Below are 24,496 nucleotides of genomic sequence, written 5' to 3' on the forward strand. Positions count from 1 at the left end.
TTTAGTCTCATCTGTGTCTTTATGTAATTCAGTTTCTTTCAGACTGGTTTTTTTTTTTTTTGCTTTGAAAAGCAAATTGTGTAACTCTTTGAGCCTGAGCTTATGCATGTTTACTTCAGAAATAAATCTCAGTCATTATGTTTAGTTTAGGCATTACTCTACAGGGTTAGAATATGTTTAATACTATTTTTACTGTGTGGCTTATTCCCAAATAATTATACATGGGATTATAACCTTTGAATTGGTCCTTCAATATTTTACTTAACTTTTGTTGGGCGTGTTGTTCAGCCATTTTCTAAACATGCAGAAGAAAAGAAATGTATTTTTAATTAATGCCTCAAGCAAAACAAACAAAAAAACAAGTTTCAATGGCACCCAAGTGTGATTGCAAAGTACTGAAAAGTGTAACCTTTTGTAAGATTAACTATAACCTTTCTAGACAATCTTGTGGTTGGAGGAAAATTTAAAGATAATTCAAGAGCTGTTATTAGTATATACTTTTAAAATAGATTGCCTTCCTGAGACACACAAATCACAAATGATATAGTGGCTGCAATATGTCTATAATCTTATCTCCTCAGGGTACTTTGGTACAGACTGTGTTGATGTGTGTAGCCTGAACCCATGTGAACATGTCTCCACTTGTGTCCATAAACCAAGCTCTTCTCATGGATATACCTGTGAATGTGGGCAAAGCTATTATGGACAGTACTGTGAAAGCAAGTAAGCAAGTGATACTGACATAATATTTTTGTTTCCCAGTCCTACGACCCCCTTATATAAACATCTCTTCTTCTAGTATAGTGGTATAAGGAGAAGGTGCCTTATACTCAGTCAAACCAATGGTCGATTTAGCATGGAACTTCCTTTCTTTTTTCTTTTACCTTTATTCATAGAATCATAGAATAGTAGGGTAGGGTACATGACTTTTTATCATGTACAAAAGAAACATATTTATAACACAAATTCTACTTCATGTCTAATAACATGTAGAAATACTGCCATTATTTTTATTAATTTCCAGAGGACTAGTCATGTTAGTCTGTAGCAGCAAAAACAACAAAGAGTCCTGTGGCATTTTAAAGACTAACTTTTTATTTATTCTGGCATAAACTTTCATGGATTCTCTCCACTTCATCAGATTCATGAAGCGTCATCCTGAAATTGGCAGATAATCCGTTTGTACCTAGGCGAGTTTCTTCAGGAGGTTGAAGGATTTCCACTCCTTGTGGCTAAATCTTGTGCCTTCTATTGTAACAATTTCCAGAGGGGTAGCCATGTTACTCTGTAGCAGCAAAAACAACAAAGAGTCTTGTGGTACCCCAAAGACTAACAAATTAGTCTTTAAGGTGCTCAAGACTTGTTATTTTTGCTGCTACAGATTAACATGGCTACCCCTCTGGAAATTGTTACAATAGAAGGCACCAGAGCTAGCTATATGGAGTGGAAACATTTTTATTGTAACTTATTTTCATTGTAACTTAGTACATGTATTTAAATCACCATCATCTAATGCATTTTGTCAACATGTCCCTGTATAAAGAAAAATAATTATAACAGAAAGAAAGCATCCTTACTCCTAGTTGTCCTTTTTATTCATTTATTCTCACAGAATGGTTAAAAGATCATCATATAGAAATGTAATAAATAAATAAATAATAGGGCAAACCATGCATCAGTAGTTTCAGTAGAGGAGAAGATACTTTTTTCATAATTCCAAAACTTAAGAGAGATTTTTCTTTAGCATTATACTTTCTTTTTAGGATTGATTTGCCTTGTCCCAGAGGCTGGTGGGGAAATCCCATTTGCGGGCCATGTAACTGTGAGATCAGTAAAGGATTTGATCCTGACTGCAATAAGACTAATGGAGAGTGTCGGTGTAAGGTAAGGAAAGGAAAGGATCATTCATTTTATGTGGAATGAATGTTCAGGCTAGAGCATGACCAAGTAACTGCAATTCAAGAATAAATAAGTCACCTTGATGCTCGGTATCGTAATTTCTGCATGCCTTCCCAAATCCCATATCCCTTTCTGTAAACTTGGTTCCAACAGTTATGTTTCAAGAAAAAGTGGTTTATATTTTCTTGAGGCTTGGCCAGTTGAACTCCTACCAGTGTTTTACTTCCATTTGGGATGGCTGTAACAGATTACAGACATCTTCCAGGTTATTGATAGTTCTTCTGATCTTAGATAAACTTAGAGCCCTCTGCACATGATGAACTAAGTAGACATGATTACCTTTGAAGCAGCCAAGTGTATGTGTTGCATATGTACACGTAATATGATGGGAACAGATGGGACCAGCTTCATGTATATGATATGGTAGAATAAAAGTGTAGTTACTTCAGACATGTTGGCCAATTCAAACATGATTTTTCTCCACGCAGAAAGGAAACCTTGGGGGTTGGAATGCATAGAGCACTTGACAATCTTTCTTTTCTTCAAAGCTGTTAAGTAGGCTAAAGTAATTCACACATGATGGAAAACTGAGGCTGAATGGTGAAACTCAGCAGGCATTTTGAAACCACCTTTCCCAGGTCCAAATTGTTTGGCCAATGTTTTCATATTTACCTTAAAAATGCTTTTACTGAAGAAGTGTGTTCCTTTCCCTGAGAGTTTTTAAAACACCTCAAAATACAGGTTTCTATCCACTGCTCATGTCCCTGATTTACACATATCAATGAATATGTCTTTCTTTTTCCAGACAAATTATTACAGACCACAAAGCAGTGACACCTGTTATCCATGTGACTGTTTCCCTTCTGGTTCCCATACTCGTACCTGTGACATGGAAACAGGACAGTGTCCCTGTAAACCAGGAGTGATTGGTCGACAGTGCAATCGCTGTGATAATCCCTTTGCTGAAGTTACTGTTCATGGCTGTGAAGGTACGTCCATGTTGTTAAGCCCATTTGATGTGTTTGAGGCCTTGTTTGCTATTTTGAACACCTTAGCTCACCCTGGATGAAGACTAGATATTGTCCCCAGCCTAGAAGTAATGGTTTTCTGACCAGACACTGACAAAAAGACATTGAAATTGAAATCAAAGTCTCATTTATTTGGTAATTTTCAGGAACCCAAGAAGGGGGCAGAGGAGAGAGAGGGCTAAAGTTCTCCTTAAGATTGACCAGCGGGGATTGAGCCCCCTCACCCAAGATCATCAAGTTAAAAGGACTGTTATTCTAGTCAAGGCTAATTGATAAAGAATAGGGAGAGATGCAGCCTGTTTTCCAGGACCCAGCAACTGACTGCACCATTTTGCTTGCTGTGCCTTGGGACCAGAGCTTAGCTATGAAGGAAGGACCCAAGCTGAACTGAGAACTAATGTGTGAAGAAAGAGACAGTGTTGAGGGACTGAGCCCTGAACAGGGAACTCTCTAGTTCTCCTAACATTCTATGCATGAGCTGCATCTTTTTAATTTTTAATGTTAATATTAGACCACCTTGAACAACCCCCCCCCGCAAATTCCCAAGGTTGCTAGTCATTGAAAATATCCTACAAATTGACACATCTACTCTCATAGTATTGTCAGTTACAGCATTTACATCTTAGGACTAGGGTACTTGAAGGACCATCTGTGTCCATACATGCCTAATCATGCATTCAGGTCTTCTGTGTAGGGTCTTCTGCAGGTGCTTCTGCTATCAGAAGTGAGGTTTGTGGCTACCAAGGAGAGGGCTTCTTAGTGGTAATGCCCCAATCATGGAATGCTTTCCCCAAAGAGGTCCACATAGAGTCTGCTTTGTAGTCATTTATCAAGCAAAGAACTTTTTATTATCTCAGCCTTTTGGATTTAGTTTTATCCCTGAGGATTTTATTTATTTATTTATTATTAAATTTATTAATCGCCCATCTGGCTGGTCACCCAGCCACTCTGGGCAATGTACAACATACAATAAAACAGTTTAAAACAATAAAATTCTACAATAAAAACATTTCCTAAAATACCCTAACCCACCCCAAATGCCTGCCTGAACAACCACGTTTTTAATGCACGACGGAAGCTCATTAAAGAGGGGGCATGATGGAGTTCCCTAGGGAGGGAGTTCCACAGAGTGGGGGCCACCACAGAAAAGGCCCTCTCCCTCGTCCCCACCAGTCTAGCTGTCCTGGCTGATGGGACAGAGAGAAGGCCATCCGAGGCTGATCTTGTTAAGCAGCCTGTCTGGTGCTGCTGGAGGCGCTCCTTAAGATAGGCTGGGCCGTAACCATATAGGGTTTTAAAGGTCAAAACCAACACCTTGAATTTGGCCCAGATAACAACTGGTAACCAGTGCAACTCCTTCAGCACTGGAGTGATGTGATCTCGCCGGCGGCTGCCTTTAATCAGGCGAGCCGCCGCATTCTGTACCAGCTGCAGTTTTATAAGGCTCTTAAGTTCTTACTGCCTTTTTAGTTTTTTGTGTTCTTTATTGATCTGATTTGCTTTACATGTATTTTAATTGTTTTTGTATTTTCCTTTTATATAAACCATCCTGGGTTTTAGAGAAAGGGTGTTAGAGGAAGTTCTTAAATAAATAAGTTAAAATTTGTTTTAGAATAAACGGAGACTGTCCGTCCTTTGCATACATCAAGTACTGGCACTGGGCAAATTTAATGTATGTGGAAGATTCAGATTAGCTGCAGCTAATGATAACTTTCTGATGTGACTCTTACTGTAGAATAAACTGCTTGCTGCTTTGTTCAGAATTCCTTCTGCATCGATTTTAGAAACCTTTAAATCAGGTTAGATGGGCTTACTGGTTTATGAATATACTGCCATGGATTCCAAGCCCTCCCGTGGAGTAGCGAGGCAACAGAGATTCACTGTGCAATCCACAAACTATTATTCAGTTAATAGTACCTCTTCACACCTGAAACAACTACAAAGGCTGAGAGCTGTCCTCTAGGCCTAATTCGCTAAATAGTGCTTCTGTAAAAGAACTACCGAAAGCAGGGCAGTTGTCTTTCAGTTAATGGACAGGCTTCCCGCCTGTGCTGGACAGGGTTTTTTCTGGTCTCCTCCCGTAGGGAGGATCGTCCTGACCCGACTTCTGACAGGTAGCCAGTCTGGCGGAATGTCTCTCAGCTCCGCCCACTCTGGCATCTGTCAATTCCGCTGCTCCCTGCTGCTCCAACAGAGGCCGGGTTCCCACGGGGAGGGAGGAAGAGGGTCTCTGAGCCTGGCACTCCTGCTCGATAAGCCCCTGGGTAAGTTCTTCACTGACCCCTAAAGAGTCTTGAGGAATTTCCTCCCCTGCTTCCTGTCTTGGCTGGGCTTCCTCTGGCTCCATCTCTGAATCTGAATTCAAATCAGAGACCAAACTAGGGAACTTAGGACTAATACTGACATATACAAGCGTTATAATATCTTATAAGATACAGCTTTATCCTTTTTTTCTGTTGAAACTGAAAGCCGATGAATGAGAGATGTTATATGAATAACCTATCCTGCTAATTTCCAAGTACAAAACAACACTATCTGTGACACTCTAGCATAATAATGTATTAACGTGTGGCCTCAGCAAAGCAAAAATCCTTGTGCCTTCACTTCAGAGATATTTGATTTCCAGAAAAACAAATATTTTCTTTCCCTCCAACCTCATATAGTGGTTTACAATGGATGCCCCAAAGCATTTGAGGCTGGCATTTGGTGGCCACAAACAAAATTTGGACAGCCTGCTGCTGTGCCCTGCCCCAAGGGATCAGTGGGTAAGTAGCAGGGATAAGATGTTAAATGCTTTATTGTTAATTCTGTGTGGGAAAAAGTGAGATTCAGAAAGTTTGATTTAGACATACAAGAAAATTTATCATTAAAGCCTGCAGATAAGAGCCTGGATGCCACAGTCAGTCATTGTGATATAGATTCAGTTATTAAGAATATATTTTAAAAACACATTTTGGTACCACAATGAAAGGAAGAATGTTAAAGATAACAGCAGATAATGAAATGGTTGTAATGGGGCGGAGGGGAGAGAAACAAATCCTGTCTGAAAATACAATTGGAATATTCTCTTACTTTAATTCTGCAGTATGATTAAATGTTTTTCATGGTGACTACATGTGATATAACTAAATGGTTAAAAAAATTGACAGCCAAACCTTCGGACACTTAAAAAAAATTATGTGATCTTTTTAAAATGTTCCTTATACATAAATGTTAATTCATACACAATACTTTTCTTTAAGGTAACAGAAAGCTATTTTTTTAATTTTCTGGCAAAGTAAATATGGCAGTCAACTTATTATATCTCTCACTAACTGATTTTCTTTTTAAGGAAATGCTGTTCGGCACTGTAACAGTGAGAAAGGCTGGCTTCCCCCCGAACTTTTTAACTGTACTACCTTTGGCTTTGTAGATCTTAAAATCATGGTAAGAACAGGGTACTTTGAAAGATGTTGATATTTACTGATGTATGCATTGTTCCATAGTAATTCTTCAATATCACTGGAAACGTTGCAGAGTAGCATTGTGTTGTAACTCCTATGCTCACCAGGGGAGAACTGCTCACTCATCTTCTGTATGTGGGATTGCACGTAGGTGACATAAGAACACAAGAACAGCCATGTTGGATCAGACCAAGGGTCCATCTAGTCCAGCATTCTGTTCATGCAGTGGCCAACCAGCTGTCAATCAGGAACCACAAGCAGGGCATAAATGCAACAACACCCTCCCACCCATGTTCCCCAGCAACTGGTGTACATAGGCTCACTGCCTCTCATACTGGAGGTAGCACACAGCCATCAGGACTAGTAGCCATTAATAACCTTTTCCTCCAGGAATTTGTCCAACTCTCTTTTAAAGCCATCCAAATTGGTGGCCTTCACTACACCCTGTGGTAGTGAATTCCATGGTTTAACTCTGTGCTGTGTGAAGAAGTATTTCCTTTTATCTGTCCTGAATCTACCACCAATCAGCTACATAGGACAATCCCAGGTTCTAGTATTTTGAGAGAGGGAGAAAAATACGACATTTGTGCAGAGGGCACTAAGGGCTGGCTCACATTGTCTTTCAATGAGCAGCAGGCAATACAACATGGTAGAGCACAAGAATTTGTGTTTGCCTCACATGTGACATTTTCCCCCATGTGTAGAGTGTTACATCCATACAGATCTATACCGTTAAGCCCTTTAACAAAGAAGATATATTTATTTTATTTATTCATTTCTATTGGATGGAGTTTATTAGTTTGGACCTCTGGGTTGTTGTTTTTTGGTCTGCATCAGAACGAGAAGCTTCTCCGCAATGAGAGCAGCATGGATGGCAACACGTCAGTGCAGATAGCCAAAGTGCTTCAGAATGCCACCAACCACACAAGCTCCTTCTATGGGAATGATGTGCGAACAGCGTACCAGATGATGATCAGGGTGTTGCGGTTTGAGAGCCAGCAGCAGGGGTTTGATTTGGCTGCAACAAAGGACATGGAGTTCAATGAGGTAAGAAATGTTGAAGTGATGCTGAGAAAGCACAGGCCGTGCAAGCGCAGGACCAGCTTCAGAAAGAACGGAGGATGGTACATGCTCTCCCACAAGTCCCTGCAGGAGGACACAGTGAAGCTGACCATGAAGACTGCGCAGCATATGCTGATCTTGCAACAGTCCCTTTACATTCTGTGGTCACGTGGAGGAAGAGAGGGACAATGCAAAGGCTTTGATGTGAGGAACGTGGGGCTAGGGTGTACTGAATACACGTTGGCCCAACCTGTGTGATCACCGCGAGTTAAGCAAGCTGTTGTTGGGTTATTGGAGGGTTGTTTCCACCCTCCAACAAGCCATGCCACTCGGGTTCAGTTGACAGGACAAATTGCACCCGGGCAAGTGATTAGGCAAATGGCGCCCTGCTTGTTTAACCCACAGTGATTGTACTAACCAGGCCATTGTTGAAATGATCCCAGCACTGTTGCAGAGTACCAACATCTACCACTCTGCATGCAGATTCTGTTAAGAGCTAATTTAATTCATCCTTCAAAACAGCCAAGTTCTGAATACCCACAGCCTCTGTCTAACATGAAATTGGTTTAACTGATAAGGGCATTTAGCTGAAGGCATCTGCAACAGAGAGAAGCAGTTCTTTCTAACAAAGTGCATTTGCTTCAGGCTTAGTTTCCTACTGGTTTGCCAAATTCCCTTAGTGCTAAATAGCCACTTTAAAATACTGAGAGATTAACCCAAATGAAAAAGATGATTGTGTAAAAACTGATGCAGAATCTATTCTTCCACAGAAACCTTCTATAAACATTTGGGAAATAGCTTCTTTTCTAGCCATGAGGCCTATGTTTCCAGTTGTGTGCCAGGACAGACTGAAATATTACAACCTCCATATTGAGGCCAGCAAAAAAGCACTTCTTAACCCATGCGATGACCAACTAGTGTGCATACTAGCCCAACTAATGGTTGGAGGTACACATTTTTTGTGTGAAGATACTGCATTCACTTGTGCTGATGATGTATGGGAAAAGACGATTTTTATATTTTGCTCACTATGTTGAGTGTTCTCGTCAGGAACCAGTTTTTGGTCATTTCCATATTGGTGCTGTAACATTTAAACTGGCCCCAGAGGTTGGACCCAAGAGCATAGGAAACTGCAGCGTGGCCATTCCTCTAGCTAGCAAGCGGGCTTTGCTTAATTCAGATGCTCAAAAGTGGTGGCCAGTGAGGTGGGGTAGAGCGCAGTTCTTGGCCATTACTATTGAGCAGCATGCTAGCGGGAAGTGGCCGCATGCCCTTAGCGGTAGGCAATGTGTGGGAGACTTAGGAGATGACTGGGTCAGCATTCTGTAGACACACAATTGCTGCGTAGCTGGAGGTGTCCAGCTTGGGCTGCTAACAGTATTGATCCATGCCCATGCTGCACTGCTGGGCAGAGAGCCACTCCCCACTTGCACCTTGCCCATCCAACCACCTCTGCCTCTGTTGCTGCCATGCAGTGTCCACCGTAAGGTTGCCTTTCCCCCTCAATTGCTGCTCAGCAGTGGTAGGTGAGTATTATTTCTGCCTCAACTCACTGGCCCCCTTGGTCTCAACCTGGTTTCTTCCTGCAGGCCTTCCATGGGTTTCTTGCAATGGGCTTGCCCTCTTGGAACAGGTGAAATGCTTAAAATAAAACAGTCTGACTGAAGTGGTTTTATTTCTTTTAAGCAAAACAACAGTAGGCTGCATTTCATTTGCGTGTTTACTTGTAGCAACAGTACTATTTTCTTTTGGCAGCATGTACTGTTCTGCTGTTTTGTGCATAGCTTATTTCCCTTTCCTTCCTAGAATATCATAAAAGCAGGTAGTGCTCTACTGGATCCTAGCACCAAAGAGCATTGGGAACACATCCAGAGGACAGAGGGTGGCACTGCACACTTGCTGAAACACTATGAGGATTATTTCAGCAATGTGGCAAAGAACATGAAGAAAACCTACATGAAACCTGTTATTATTGTTGCCACAAACATGAGTAAGTAGCTATCTTGACAACTGTCATTTTTCTATGAGATGTGACTTCCTAATATCTCAGAATTAGGGCTGTAATGTTTAGTAAATGAATTGATTAGATAATCAATTCTAAAAGCTTTTAATCAACTTAACTGGGTAGCAAATTTATTTATTATAATTATTATTAATTATAGTACTTTAAAAAAGTGAATGGCAAGCACCATCTTAAAAGAGGCATCCCCTTTTCCTTTACTTGGAGGGAATGCCTCTTCTGAGATGATATCTGCTATGACATCATCTAAAACAAAAGAAGTGTGCGTCCTGTTTCAGAACTATTGTTCTTAGACATTTGCAAATTCATGCAAATGTAGAATTAATAGATGAAAGCTCATACAATTAATTGACTAAGATTTCTTTAATTGGGTGATTGACAGGCTTACTCAGGATACCAGACGTGGTTCTTTCACCATGGTCTGAATGAAGGTCACAAAACAGGAAAGGATGGAAATGCCTTGTTTCTGGATTACTTTTCTCCCAGTATTTCTAACAGCATCCATACTGATCCAGAAGGCAAACAAATTATGTTTCACACTGTGGCTGGCCAATCTGCAGCTTTGCTGCCACAAGTGATATGGGCAGAAAGGGTATTGTGGCACACTTAGACAGGAACAGGAAGGATGGGCCGTGGCATAGATTTAGGCCTGCTCTCTGTCTTCATCTCCTGGCTCACTGTTTCACAGCTCAGTAAACCTGAGTCAAAACCACACAGAAGCACAGTGAGGGGAGGCAGGGATGTACATGAGAGTGACAGTATCTCTTACCCTGACTAGACTTGTGACATGCTTGCTCAAAACATTGCCCCCTCCTGTTTTATACTTAAGCACCAGAATAGACATGTGACTTCTTAAAGGTGTAAAAAAGCAATGCTCAGAACTCACAGATAAAATATATGTACAGTTCATGATGCAGATTCAGTCAGCCCTCAAACTGAGCAACTGGCTGGGATCCCAAAGCTGTCAGACTCCCCACCCCACTCCCTAGCAGCTCAGCAGCTGTGTGCTGTGCATAGCAAAGGCAGGCAGAAGCAAAGAAACCAGACAACCATACTGTGTAGATAAAGGTAGATTTATCCTTCTCTGTCTTCAGTAGGCAAAGCATTGCTGTGCAAATGTTCAGTGGCAGAGAAATAAGCAGTTGCTGAAGGACTTGACAGGAAGATGTGGAAGAGTAAATGAGAACTACTAAAAGTGCAGCCAAGGCAAATATTTAGGGCTAGTTTTGACACGGAAATGCCTAGATCTGTGCAAGATCAGCCGTACTACGAGACAGAATGGGTGCAGGAGAACCTCAAACAACAGATTTTTGGCACCATTAAGTGTCAGAAAATTGCCAGTTACTTACGGAACAAGCCTATGCAAGTAATTTCTACTGAGTTCAATGGGGCTTACTCCTAAGTAAGTGCACAAAAGTTTACAGCCTTAACGCATTTTATTTAACAGTTACTTTTCAAAAGTGTTGTTATATGGGTGCTCTTAAACTCTGTTCTCTAAAACGTAATGTGCTGTAAAACTGATTATTTTTTATTATGGCGTTTATATCTTGCTGTTCTTTCAAGGAACTCAGGACAGTATCCATGGTTGTTCCTACCTCCCATTTTATCCTCACAGCAACCCTGTGTGGTAGGTTAGGCAGAGAGATAGTGACTGGCCAGGTTCACCCAATGGCTGAGTGGGGATTTGAACCTGCGTCTTCTCCCTCCTAGTCCAGCACTGTACCACACACATTACAGCATGTTATGGATGTGTTAAGATGGTGGAGAGAGATTGGAAGATAAATGACTTCAGTAGTATCCTTTGTTACTATGATAAATGGATTTATGAGTGCCATCAATTCTAGAGGACCCGTCTTGCACCGTGGGGTTTGCACTGTTTAGACAGGGTGCTTCAGGGATCAGAATGTCTTGAGTCAACCTTGTACTTGGTAAGAAACTGCCTGAGTCAGAAGTCTTCTAATTTCACTGGGTCAGAATATTTGGATACTACCTGACTCAAATATTTCCCAGCGCTGCTTCTAGAGCCACCATGTGGTATGTCCAACTTGCAAATAAAATGAGGACGCCTGTCTTAGATAGTTTCACCCCAATTCTGTCATCTTAAAGCACAAATATAGCAATTGTATTGTCAGAAGGATTAATCTAGGTTGTTGTTGTTTATTCGATCAGTCGCTTCTGACTCTTTGTGATATCATGGACCAGCCCACGCCAGAACTTCCTGTCAGTTGTCGCCACCCCAGCTCCCCCAAGGTCAAGTCAAGGTCCCCCAAGGTCAAGGTCCCCCAAAGTCAACTCCAGAATATCATCCATCCATCTTGCCCTTGGTCGGCCCTCTTTCTTTTGCCTTCCACTTTCCCTAACATCAGCATCTTCTCCAGGGTATCCTGTCTTCTCATTATGTGGCCAAAGTACTTCATCTAGGTAGTCACAAATAAATGATTTATTTATTTTAATGCTGAAACATAATGTTGTTAAGTTTAAGCAAATGCTTTACAGTCATAGATCCAGGTTTCTTTTCAATATCCATGTTGTTTACAAAAATAAAGCCTTAAATTTACTAACACATCAGTTGGAATTTGAACTGTATGTGGTAGAAATGCACTTGAAATATATATTATGGCGCAAACATTTTTTCTTTTTAGTTATTGCTATTGACATCTTTGAAAAGTCTAATTTTACGGGAGCTAAAGTACCACAGTTTGATGCAATTAAAGAAGATTATCCAAGAGATTTGGAGTCGTCTGTTTTGTTTCCTGATACTTTGCTCAAAACCTCCAACAGAAAAGGTACAATGCCATTCTAGCATGCTTTTGGACACTTCTAATAAGAATGCTCAGACCAAATTATGAGAGAGATAATTTATGCTGTCCAGGGATGACTAGGTGAGCCTGAGAGAAGGCAAAACTCTGGTACATAATTATCTGTCTATAATAAAACACAGTTCCCAACATACTATCCCACTCTTTGAATATACTCTCACATTCCAGGGTGACCAAGAAACAGAACTCAAGATGGAGTTATGTAGGTAGGAGGAGATGTGATTCTTAGTGGTTGGAGACACCAGGGACAGGGAGCAGGTTTGACCCCCAGCCAGCAGTATACTTCAGTGTTGCTCTTTACTTCCTATATAAGTGAATGGCTGCTATTCATAGAAGGAAAAATAAATGCCCCAATGGAGACAGGGGCACAACCAGTCCAGGTGGTTTCCACCAAAAGGGACCCAAATGGAGGTGTAGTGTGTTCCTGTGTATATGCCAATGCATATTTACAAAGGGGTCCTTGTAATATATAGACCCTCTCTCTGCCATACATGCCCCACCTGTCATAATGACAGGCAGTTTGCTACTAAGCTGTAATGCCTCTCATAAAGCCACATTGACACATGTGTTGAACCATGAAGTGTTGTATGCCAGGACATCAGCTGCTGCTGCTATGCTTTTTGTTGTTATGCAAGGAAATGTTCCTTTCTGTCCCACACACCCCAAATTATCTTTCTGATCTTGCCTTTGCACGTGACTCCTGTGAGCCACACCCATTTTCTCTTCCTCTCCTTCCTTTTAAATCAGTTTTCCTTATTGATTATCCTGTACTTCTTTCTTTCAGATCCTGTTCCATACTTGCACCAAAATCAATAGTGTTTAACATTTATTTATTTATTTATTTAATTTCTTAATTGCCCATCTGGCTGGTCACCCGGCCACTCTGGGTGATGTACAACAGTACAAACAGTTTAAAACAGTGAAATTACACATTAAAACATTGTATTTCTAAAAATACCCTAACCCACCCCAAATGCCTGCCTGAACAGCCACATTTTCAATGCGTGGCAGAAGCTCATTAAAGAGGGGGCATGGCGGCATTCCCTAGGGAGGGAGTTCCACAGAGTTGGGGTGACCACAGAGAAGGCCCTCTCCCTTGTCCTCACCAGCCTAGCCATCCTGGCTGATGGGACAGAGAGAAGGCCATCTGAGGCTGATCTTGTTGAGTGGCCTGTCTGGTGTTGCTGGAGGCACTCCTTGAGATAGGCTGGGCCGGAACCATATAGGGTTTTAAAGATCAAAACCAACACCTTGAATTTTGCCTGGAAAACAACTGGTAAGCAGTGTAATTCCTTCAGCACCGGAGTGATGTGATCACACCGGCAGCTGCCTTTAATCAGGCGAGCTGCCGCGTTCTGCACCAGCTGCTGCTTCCGAACCGTCTTCAAGGTTAACTTATGATTGTGAGCTGTGTTGGGGACCCCATGAGGGGCCAAAAGGCAGGATAAAAATACTGTTATAAATAAAAAAAATATTTCACTTTGATTATCGAAGAATAATTCTCAATCCTGCATTTTCAGCAAAATTATTCTGAAAGACAGAGGTAGAGGTAGAGATTTTAAGCAGCAAAATGTACACTACAATCTCTCTTTGGACTGGGAAACACTTCTAGCCTCGCTATTTCTCCCCGACCTCTTTACCTCACTGTTTCTCCTCCCTCCTAACCCCCAGCCTTGCTCCTTCTCTCCGCACTACCCCTTTGCCTTCCTATTTCCCCCTCCCTCCGAGCCTCTAGCCTTCTCTTACTTTCCATTTGGGGATGGAGAAAGGTATGTGTGTAAATAGAATGAGCAGAGCAATCCTATGAAGGCCTACACAGAAGTAATTTCCACTGAGTTCCACGTAAGCATGCATAGGTTTACAACCTTAAAACAGGTATGTTGTTGTGCCTCTGTGGGGTTAAATATGTGGATTGGCTTTGGAGTTCAGCCCCTTCCTCTGCTTGTATTCAGTTTCTTGAGTGAATTACTTGTCTTTTGACTTGCCAGGCCCAGCCGTTATGTGACTACTACCCATATCCTCCATGGGAGCCATTTTATAGTGGTGCCCACAGCAGTTTCTCAAATTCCCAAATGTGCCCATGGGTCCAAAAAGGTTGGGGACCCCCTGCTGTAATGTGTTGTAATTATACTATGCAAGATGGCAATTTGGCATAATATGAATAATGCTCAGTCCACAAGCTTAACAAGCAAAGTTCACCATTCGCCCAGCAACTGAGAACCATGATGCCCATTTGTACCAGTTTGGCCCAAGTTTGGCTTAGCACAAAGCTCACCAGGACCATTACTTTGTTATGTGAAATTAAAGATAAAAAATACTTTCAGTCATCTTTTGTTGTTGCATAAGCTACTTTGTTCATAAGACAACCTCATAATTTATTTTTAAATCCAAACATTGGTTTAGTGGAATAAAATTTGGCATTGATGTTATCTTTAGTGGTTCCTACAATGAAGCCTTCAAACCATCAATTGTCTTCTAAGATGGAAGATGATATTTTTAAGAACAAAAATGTACTTGCAAAAAGAAAGCGTCGGCATCCAGAGGAGCCTCACCAGTATGCTGTTGCCATGGTGATTATATACCGAACCCTAGGACAGTTTTTGCCGGAGAGCTATGATCCTGACCGAAGGAGTTTAAGGTAAAACTTAACACAACTCACTGGTCTTCTTTAAGTTTGTTTCTGTAACACTTGTTTATTGTATTCTGGGAAGGGGTGGGATTTACTGTGCTACTTGAGAGCAAAAAAACAATATTTTGTGATTTTAATCCTAGCTTTATTCAAAAATTCACATGTCTGTCTCTGATGTTCTCGATTACACTATAATTTAATCCATGGTAAAAGACATACTAGTTTGGTGGATTTCTTAGGGCCAGTTCACACATGCTGTACGACACTTGATTCATTTGAAAAGCACTGTTTCTGAAGTTACATGAGATGATTATGGAAGTTCTGTTTGGCTGTTACTTTTTGTGATAGCTCCATAACACACACAGGCCATCACTTGCTTGCTGCAGCCATCAATTGAAAAATATGTATGGTTGAGCCACCCCTTTAGCCTTTTTTTTCAGCCCTGCATCCACCACTGAGTCCCAGATAAATAAAATGGAAGATGCTGATCTGAAACTGGACAAAATATTATGTATTTGTTTGCACGTGCGTAATGGCAATTTGTTCTTGTTCTGCCAGATTACCCAATCGGCCCATCATTAACACTCCAGTAATCAGCGCAATAGTTTATAGAGATGGGGAGCCTTTATCAAATCTTCTGGAGAACCCCATTACAGTGGAACATGCCATGCTGGAAACTGAAGAGAGAACAAAACCAGTTTGTGTGTTCTGGAACCACTCAAATGCGTATGTTTCCCAGTCTGCACTATTTTGGAAGGGAGTTATTGCTTGTGGAGATTTGGATTGTAATGAGACAGTTTAGCCTTTTCCATTTGGGTAGGCTGGTAAAGAGGAGATCAGTGACACTCATGAGCTGTCTTTGCCTAGCAGAAAGGATAGTTACTTAACCAGCTTTTAGACAAATACGAAGTCCTGTTACTAAAATGCTGGTTCTTTGTGTCCCATTAAATACTACATATTTGCTCAAGTTCTACAAGACCTGCCTACAGTAAAGGCAGGCTGTTTAGTGGAAAGAAGTGTTAATATCTTCTTAAATTGAGAGTATTTGAAGTTAAATGAACACACACACCCAGTGCTATCATTTTGAAGCAGCAGCAAGTTGGCCCAACAGCAGTTCTGTTCATTATCAGGGACTTGCTGTAGCTCTCATTGAGTTATGTTCATTGGTTGTACTGAAAAATGGAAAGTATATGCCTGTGGGTGGAAAGGAAGGTGGTTTTGGTGAAACCTCTGACCTCTTTTCATTCCATCTTCCAGACCCACATGAAGAAAAAATAGTAGCTCATCTCTCTGAGGATTTGTTCACAAGAAAAATGAATGCTTGCATAAAATACTCCTTGCTGCAATAACTGCAAGCACTGTAGCACTAGCTTGTGTTCACACAGGCCAAATCCAAGAATTGAGTTTGCTGATGCTCCTATAGTGGCTTCCATGTCAGTAAAAGTATACTGTAATTTTTCTGCCCATGTGTTTTTTCATCAGTGTTAGTACTCATACATGCGATACACTTACCTCGGGGTCAGGTGTCACCTGTATCCTTGCTAACTGTGATGATGTAACAGCAACCCACATGGGTGGCTTTACACCCCGGTGAGCAACTAGTTTTCTTGGAAGGCCGCTTTGAGAATGGAATAAGGGATGGAGGATCAAGGCCCCAGCTCCTATCCCTCTTGGTGGCTTGTTCCAAGTCTGTGGAAGTCTGTGTGTCTGAGACACAACTCCCTCCACAGCCTTCCTTTGTCACTTGATTGACAATTTGAGGGCTAAGTGGTACCCTCCTTGAGGCCAGATTCAGTCTATGTGCCTTCAGTTCTGATCTTGACTTTAGACAGCCTCTTACTAGCATGGTAACAACTGCGAGAGCAGCAACAGCCACAGTCATAAGAAAACATCCAAATGAGGACATAGTTAAGCATTTTAAAATTCAGTGGGAACTTAATTATTTCAACAGGAGAAAATTATGCACATGTTTAATTCTCCAGTTGAAATCATTGAGACCTAAAATGCTTAATTTTCTGCAGCTCGTGCTCAGCATTTCTGCAAGCAAAAATTATGCCTATTATAGAGCTATGGGAAAAATGCAATTAATCAAAATGACATATTTGAAAGTGTGGGAAACAGAATCTTACACTATGTTAACTATATACTGCTACAATCAATAGAAGGATATAAAAATACACACATACCAAATAATGAGAGAGACTTATAATAATGGGGTTTTATTACAGTTTTCTAACCAGGAGAAGATTCAATTCTACTTGAAGATCAAAGAGTCAGCTAAATCCCATAAAGTAGTAATAATGGGTTACTTAGGTTACTTAAGCTACCTGCATATAATCTGGTCATTTGTCATGCTGAGGCAAGGTTTAAAGAAGCAACAACCTCTTGCTATTCTAAACATCCACTGCCAATTAGTTGCTATTGTCTTAACAAGGTGCCTGTCACAGTACATGCTTACTCTTTTTCAGGATATGGAAGCATCATATTCCATGTCTTTCATGTCTGTATTTCCTTGAAAAAATTGTGTGTGAGGTGTTGGAGAATAATTGCACTGTTACATAGTAAGAGGAGGGAGAGTGAAAGAGATGGCAATTTAATAAGGAAAATACCAATCCACCGTGGAATCAAAGTAGTCTGTCAGCCAGTGAAACAATAAATGTCATGGGATCTTATTTCTTTCCTTCTTCTCTCATTGACTAGAATTGGAGAAACAGGAGGCTGGTCTTCAAGGGGATGTGAACTATTTTCTCGAACCCAGAGCCATATCGTATGCCAGTGCAACCATGTGACCAGTTTTGCTGTCCTGATGGATATTTCAAAACGTGAAGTAAGTGGCACGCTCGTTATTATTATTTTTCGCCACTACAGTGGTAACGTAAAGAAGGTTTGATGTAAGCAGTTAATGAACGGCATCGTTTTTTATCCATGTTTTGTCTTTACCTTGAATGCCAAGTCACCAGTGCATCAAGATGGTGTGACCTGACACCAATGCCTGTTTCAGTCACAAGTTGTGTGGGGGATTTGTCACTGTGTTTGTTCTATTTTTTGCTTTCGCCATATAGGGGAGGTCTCGTTGAACTCTGGGGCATTGTCAGCATCATCATCTTCTTCATCATCATCCCTTTCTTGTGAATGAATTAATCATGACCCACATTCCCTGAAAGCCTTATATCTAAAATTTCTCCTATATCTAAAACTTCTCCTATATCTAAAACTTCTCTCATACAAGGTGGCAGGTTAGCTAGGCTCACAGAGAATCGTTTCCCAATGCAAAAGGAGTACCCAGAACTATTCCCCTTTATTATTTATAAGGTACTTCTAATTTTCAAGTTGCTTTGCAGTTTTAATTGTGTTTGCCCTCACTATAAAAGTATGAGGTAAGTTTCTGACCTGGCAGGGGTGGCTTCTAACCCACCCCACAATCCGTGGCTTGTAGCAGGGGTTGTGGGGTGGGTTAGAAGCACTGGGTTCGGATGACATGGCAACCTGCTACATGGCATGGATAGTTAAGCAAATGGCAGGCACGTGAGTGACGCATGCTGGATTGAGGGAAACAAGCTACAGTGGTGTCCCCCGAACCTGGCTAGTTACCTGCCCATGGCCCCTCAGTGAATCTATCGGGAGTCAAGCTAGATCTTCCTGATACAACCCAACGTGTCTCTCCACTGGACAAAAATGGCCATGTGATTAGACTTGGGTATAAAGACTGGACATGAAGCCAAGCCCTGGCTTCTGAAAAAATAAATGGACTTCTGCTTTTGCAACCATTATCCTGCACTCAGTCATGCTTATCTATTTCAAGTCTTTGTTTCACTGGCTGGCTGCCTGAGTGGTACTTCAGTCCTACCTGAAATTAACTAAATTTGCCAGGATTCAGAGCTGCTTCTTCGGTTTTCCAGATGTTTCTAAAGGTGGAGAACAATGACCATTCCTTGTCACTGACCTCTGATGAAGGAGGAGCCAGGAAGGCCTCTTTCATGTTCCAGAAGCTGCAGGGTGATGGGTGTGTAAGCCAGTCTGCAGAGTCCCTAGCAACGAGCTGTGCTCATGATTGACACTGTGGGCATGCTGGTTGCTGGAGACACTGCAGACCACACTTTACGCACGTAGACACGCATGCACCAATCTGCTGCTTTGAGTAAATAAATGGGCCACATAAGAGCCATTTGCTAATCAGCAGTGGGGGACTAGAACTGCCCCCTCCCCAATAGACCAGAGCCTAGAAGAACTACCAGCCTGCAGCTATTAGTTCCATAATAAGAATAGCTTGCATTTTGCTGGAGCCTGGTGGGGGAAGATCCTCGCCATGCCAAGTGGTGCATAGTTTTACACAGCCATGATATGGTTTCTGGGAGGCTTCGTATATGTGCTACACGTGAAGGCTAGATTGGGACAAATCTGTGTGGCACTCCAGCCTGGCAGCTGAGCCTCCACATCTTGAGCTATACATGTGCTGGCAGGGCAGGTCTGTGCCCTTCTCTCCAAAACTGTGAAGGCTAGAAACATTTAAATAAATATATGTCTGAAGGTATAATAATTCTGCTCTAGGTGTGTATTCTGGGTCAGGCACCAGATTCCTTACAAAATTCTGATTATAGGGTTGGTTGGCTGTAGATGAGTGGATTGTGCTTATGAGTAGCCATGCGTGGGATTACACTTGTCTTCTAAAAGGCTATATTAACCTCTTCAAAAAGGCTCACTCACAAAAGGATTACTTGAGTTTACTAATCTTGTGGGTTTTCCTCTTGGCATAGGATGGTCTCCTATTGGTGCGGATATGCTTCAGGAAGTTGTAAATCTGAAAAAAAAAGTAAAAGCAAGTTAGGTGGTTTGAAATCCACTTAATTGTGGTTTTCGTTTTATTACTTTTTTCTTTTTAATCCTCCAAATAAGTTGATAGGACGTGACATCTTTTAAAGGCTTATTTCTGAAACATTTTTATCACTCTCTGAGTTGAGTCAATACAGTTCCCACTTTGCACTGCATGAATGTGTGGGGGTGTTGTTGTTTTTGTCAAATACGCTCAGTGACTAAGAAATTAATGCTGCTTTTTTTTAAAAAAAGGAACACTTGGGAAGGGAATGTAGCTGAAAGTATTAACCTTTTACTCCACAGAACGGTGAGGCACTTCCTTTGAAGATTATCACTTATACGACAGTCTCCATCTCACTGGTTGCTTTGCTGCTCACCTTTATACTTCTTGTCTTGATCCGAACACTGCGCTCCAACCTGCACAGCATCCACAAAAACTTTGTGGCTGCCCTGTTCTTCTCAGAATTAGTCTTCCTGATAGGAATCAACCAGACAGAAAATCCGGTAAGAGCAAGCTTTAACATAATCACAACAACAACAACAGCAACAGCAACAAGACCATGACTTGAGGCTGAGCCTGCACAGCTGCCGATCCTCAGTTGGCCTAGTTTCCACTTAGCGCAATTTGAGCCAAACAGAAGTCTGGCAGATGGTTGGCCTTTAAAGAGGGAGTCCCACACTGACAATGTTCTTGTGCCATATACACCATGTTTACTACACCAACACCACAGTCACAGAACTGATGCAGAGATTTAACAGGGGACATGGCTCAGCCTTCATTGATTATGGTCACAATCCTATGTACAGTTACTGGGGAGAAAGTGCCATTGAACAAAGTGGGGATTACCAGGCCCAGCTCCAGGCAAGGTACCCCCAGCAAAAGCACAACCCCTGGCAGCAGCACCCCCCCCCCCCCGCAAGCTTACCTGGTTTGTGGGGCGGGGGCAGCAGCAGGGAGATGCCACTATAGCTTTCTGACCTGGTGCATCTCTCATCACTGGGCCCTTAAAAGAAAAGGGAAGAAACTCACATTTTCTTCTTTTAAGGGCTTGGTGTTGAAAGGAAAAGTGCTGGGCCAGGTAGCTGCAGTGGCTGCCATCGTCCTTCCCCAAAGTGCTTCTGGCCCCTGATGTAGTGTCACTATGTTGGGATGGGTCCAAAGGCATTTTTGAGGAGGGGGGGCTGAAGATGGTGGCTCCTGCAACTACCCATCCCAGTGCTTTTCCTCTTAGCACCAGGCCCCAAAATTTGTACCAAAGAAAGAGAATCGTGACATCAGCCTTGGTAAACCCTCTGGGCCCCAGCATTGCCCCAGTATGCCGGGTGCTGATGCTGGGCCTGGGGATTACTTCTGAGTAAACAATTATAACATTGGCATATGTATCCCCTCAGAATGCATGTGGGGGATTTCTAGCCTACTTTTTGTTCTCGAGTGCTGGCATTGCAACTGTAAGGAGATTTTGATGTGAGGGTGCTTTCAGATCAATGTAATTTCTTTAAATCCTAGCTTTGATTTATCAAGTGGAGGCTCTGTTACTAACATAGGAAAATTAATGTGTGTTTAGGGTTTTCAGATTAACTGGAATAATTTAAGGGATACATTGTCTTTTCAGTTGGCTGTTTTTTTAAACCATATGTCAACAAGAAACTTCAGAAGGCCTGTTTGTGTTTTATAATACCCACATTGTAATTTGAATCATAGAATAGTAGGGTTGGAAGGGGCCTATAAGACCCCCAAGACTTGTATTTGCTAGGATTCGAAGAAATCCCTGGGAAAATTCTGGAGCAGATGATAAAGCAATCCATCTGGAAGCACCTTGAAAACAATGCAGTGAATACTCAAAGCCAACATGGATTTGTCAAGAACAAGTCCTGCCAGATGAATCTGATCTCATTTTTTGATCAAGTCACCTCCCTTGTGGACTGTGGGAATGCTGTAGACATCATATACCTCGACTTCAGCAAAGCTTTCGACAAAGTGCCCCATGATATCCTGATGAGCAAACTAGCTCAAAGTGGGCTAGATGAAACAACGATCCAGTGGATCCACAGTTGGCTACAGAATCGGACTCAAAGAGTGCTTATCAGTGGGACCTTCTCAAACTGGGGAGAGGTAACGAGTGGGGTACCGCAGGGCTCAGTCCTGGGCCCAGTGCTCTTCCACATTTGTATTAATGACTTGGAGGAGGAGGTGCAGGGAATGCTGATCAAATCTGCAGATGACACCAAATTGGGCGGGATAGTTAATGCTTTGGAAGACAGAAACAAAATTCACAGTGATCTGGATAGACTGGAGCGCTGGGCAGAAAACAACAGAATGACATTTAATAGGGCTAAATGCCAAGTTCTGCACCTAGGAAAAAGAAACCAAATGCAGTTACAAGATGTGGGATACGTGGCTCAACAACACTACAAGTGAGAAGGATCTTGGAATTGTTGTCGATCACAAGCTGAATATGAGCCAACAATGTGATGTGGCTGCAAAAAAGGCAACTGCTCTTTTGGGCTGCATTCATAGAAGCATAGCTTCCAAATCCCGGGAAGTAGTAGTTCCCCTCTACTCAGCACTGGTTAGCCTCATCTGGAGTACTGTGTCCAGTTCTGGGCACCACACTTTAAGAAGGGTGCAGACAAACTGGAGAGGGTTCAGAGGAGGGCAACAAAGATGATCAGGGGACTGGAAACAAAGCCCTATGAAGAGAGACTGAAAGAACTGGGCATGTTTAGCCTTGAGAAGAGAAGACTGAGGGGAGATATGAGAGCGCTCTTCAAGTCCTTGAAAGGTTGTCACAGAGAGGAAGGCCAGGATCTCTTCTCGGTCATCCCAGAATGCAGGACACGGAATCATGGGCTCAAGTTACAGGAAGCCAGATTCTGGCTGAACTTCAGGAGAAACGTCCTGACTGTTAGAGCAATACGACAATGGAACCAATTACCTGGGGAGGCAGTGGGCTCTGCCACACTGGAGGCATTCAAAACGAGGCTGGACAGCCATCTGTCAGGGATGCTCTGACTTGGATTCCTGCATTGAGCAGGGGGTTGGACTCAATGGCCTTGTAGGCCCCTTCTAACCCTACTATTCTATGATTCTATGAAATAAATTTCCTTTATATTAGCAGTACAACAGCAGCCTTGAAAAAATCTTTCCATTGGGCCAGTTAACAAAAATATACTGCCCAGTCTTATATTTTAAACCATTTGTTAAGGCTGTTTTCTTTAGCAAGCTATATATTACACAGTAGAGGGCCACTTCTTGAAACAGTAAAGATGATTGTGAAGAGAAGTCTGCTGTGAGTGTGTTGCAAGCAATTATTAATCCTTTCTAATGGAATGAGAATTGTCCAAGGAGTCACACACTAATGAGCATGAAAAGTCAAAGAATGTGGGAGCACAGATGAAATGGTGTTGCTTGATGTTCCATTTAGCTTTCATAAGTTTCTGTAAAGCAACAGTCACATGGCAAGGAGAGGTTTCAGTCATCCGTGGATGACTGATAGACAAAAATGGTTTATTTTCTTTGTTGCATGCCTGAAATAAGCAGTTTTTATCATTTTGACCTATACCAAAAAAAATTTTTTTAGAAGCCTAACTCCTCCCACACCCCAACACTTGTATTAAAGTAGTAAATACTTTTGAGGGGGTCTATATTTTCAACTTTGCTAAAGAACTAGCCAGAGCAACTGAAATCCTAGTTGCCAGTGACTGAAGGTAGTCTGTACAATTGCCTGGGGAGGTTCAGCTTCTCTCTGACTCTTCTGTGTATGCCTTGATTAGATGAGCAGGCAAAGTGGTAATCTACTCACCCTTCCTTAGTTGTCCAGTGTGGGAGACTGTTGCTGCATTTGGAGATAGCAAGGAACTATGGTTTATCATTACAGGAATGAGCCTCGCTAAACCTTGGGGTAGCTTGCTCCCCTCCTCTCTCTTCCGGCACAGCCAAAAGGGGGAGATCTGAACTTTTCACTTCTATTTTCAATTAACCACAGTTTAGTGTTACTTCTGAAGCCTAAACTGTGGGTAACCTTAACCTTTATTGAAACAAGCCAGGTTCATGAACCTAAGTTTGAGGTTGGCTTGTTTTAGTAAACCACAGTTATGACTAATTACAATTTGTCTGGATTCAGATGAAACGCTAAACTGCAGTTAGTCAAAAATGGAAGTGAAAGCTCCTGATCTCTTTGCAGATGCACCAGAGGAGGAAAGAGAAGGGAGGAGCAAAAATACAAGGGTTCTTTTTTAATTCCTGGTTGGCTACTGTGCATGGTTAGCAGTCTGCATTCAACTTGGTGAGTCACAGATTGTGCAGGTATTCCCTAAGGAGTAGCACCACACTAGGAGAAACTTTCCACACTTAGGGATGTTTCCAAAGCAAACAGGATGGCTGTATGCTACCTTCAGGTTCAGAGGCAGTGTGCCTATGAATACCAGTTGTTAGTTAGTTTATTTGTTTATTGAATTTTTGCCCTGCCTTTCTACCAAGAAAATAGCGCTCAAGGCAGCTGTTTGAGAATGACAGTGGGAGAGAGCTATTGCCCTAATGTCCTGCTTCTGGGCTTTCCAGAAGCATCTAGTTGGCCGTTGTTGGAAACAGGATCTGGGTCTAAATAGATCCAGCAGGGCTGTTCTTAGGTAACATAGCATGGCAGTTTGCTGTTCAAAGGGGAGAAAAGGCAAGGGCTTAGGCATGCATAAAGTAGCTTTTTGGATTGTGACCCTCATGAATATTTGCTTACATCTAACAGAAATCTAGCTGTTATGTATAGAATATTTTGTGGTTCATCGGA

At 41.9% G+C, this 24,496-nt stretch overlaps 1 protein-coding gene across 2 annotated transcripts in view; it reads left to right on the forward strand.

The window, feature by feature from the left end:
• The window catches only part of CELSR1 (cadherin EGF LAG seven-pass G-type receptor 1), a 241,644-nt gene that overhangs the window by 191,648 nt on the left and 25,500 nt on the right, over nucleotides 1-24,496 (forward strand). For both annotated transcript variants that reach the window (XM_084810982.1, XM_084810983.1), the window contains exons 13-24: nucleotides 582-723; nucleotides 1,764-1,884; nucleotides 2,705-2,888; nucleotides 5,591-5,692; nucleotides 6,259-6,353; nucleotides 7,208-7,417; nucleotides 9,239-9,422; nucleotides 12,095-12,238; nucleotides 14,708-14,909; nucleotides 15,459-15,626; nucleotides 17,601-17,727; nucleotides 20,016-20,216. In XM_084810982.1, coding sequence (XP_084667108.1) covers nucleotides 582-723; nucleotides 1,764-1,884; nucleotides 2,705-2,888; nucleotides 5,591-5,692; nucleotides 6,259-6,353; nucleotides 7,208-7,417; nucleotides 9,239-9,422; nucleotides 12,095-12,238; nucleotides 14,708-14,909; nucleotides 15,459-15,626; nucleotides 17,601-17,727; nucleotides 20,016-20,216 — 1,880 coding nt within the window. The remainder of the gene's footprint in view (nucleotides 1-581; nucleotides 724-1,763; nucleotides 1,885-2,704; nucleotides 2,889-5,590; nucleotides 5,693-6,258; nucleotides 6,354-7,207; nucleotides 7,418-9,238; nucleotides 9,423-12,094; nucleotides 12,239-14,707; nucleotides 14,910-15,458; nucleotides 15,627-17,600; nucleotides 17,728-20,015; nucleotides 20,217-24,496) is intronic.

The sequence above is a fragment of the Heloderma suspectum genome, chromosome 7, assembly GCF_057233095.1.
Source record: "Heloderma suspectum isolate Gila_16-S chromosome 7, 16-S_ref, whole genome shotgun sequence".
Taxonomy (NCBI): Eukaryota; Metazoa; Chordata; class Lepidosauria; order Squamata; family Helodermatidae; genus Heloderma; species Heloderma suspectum.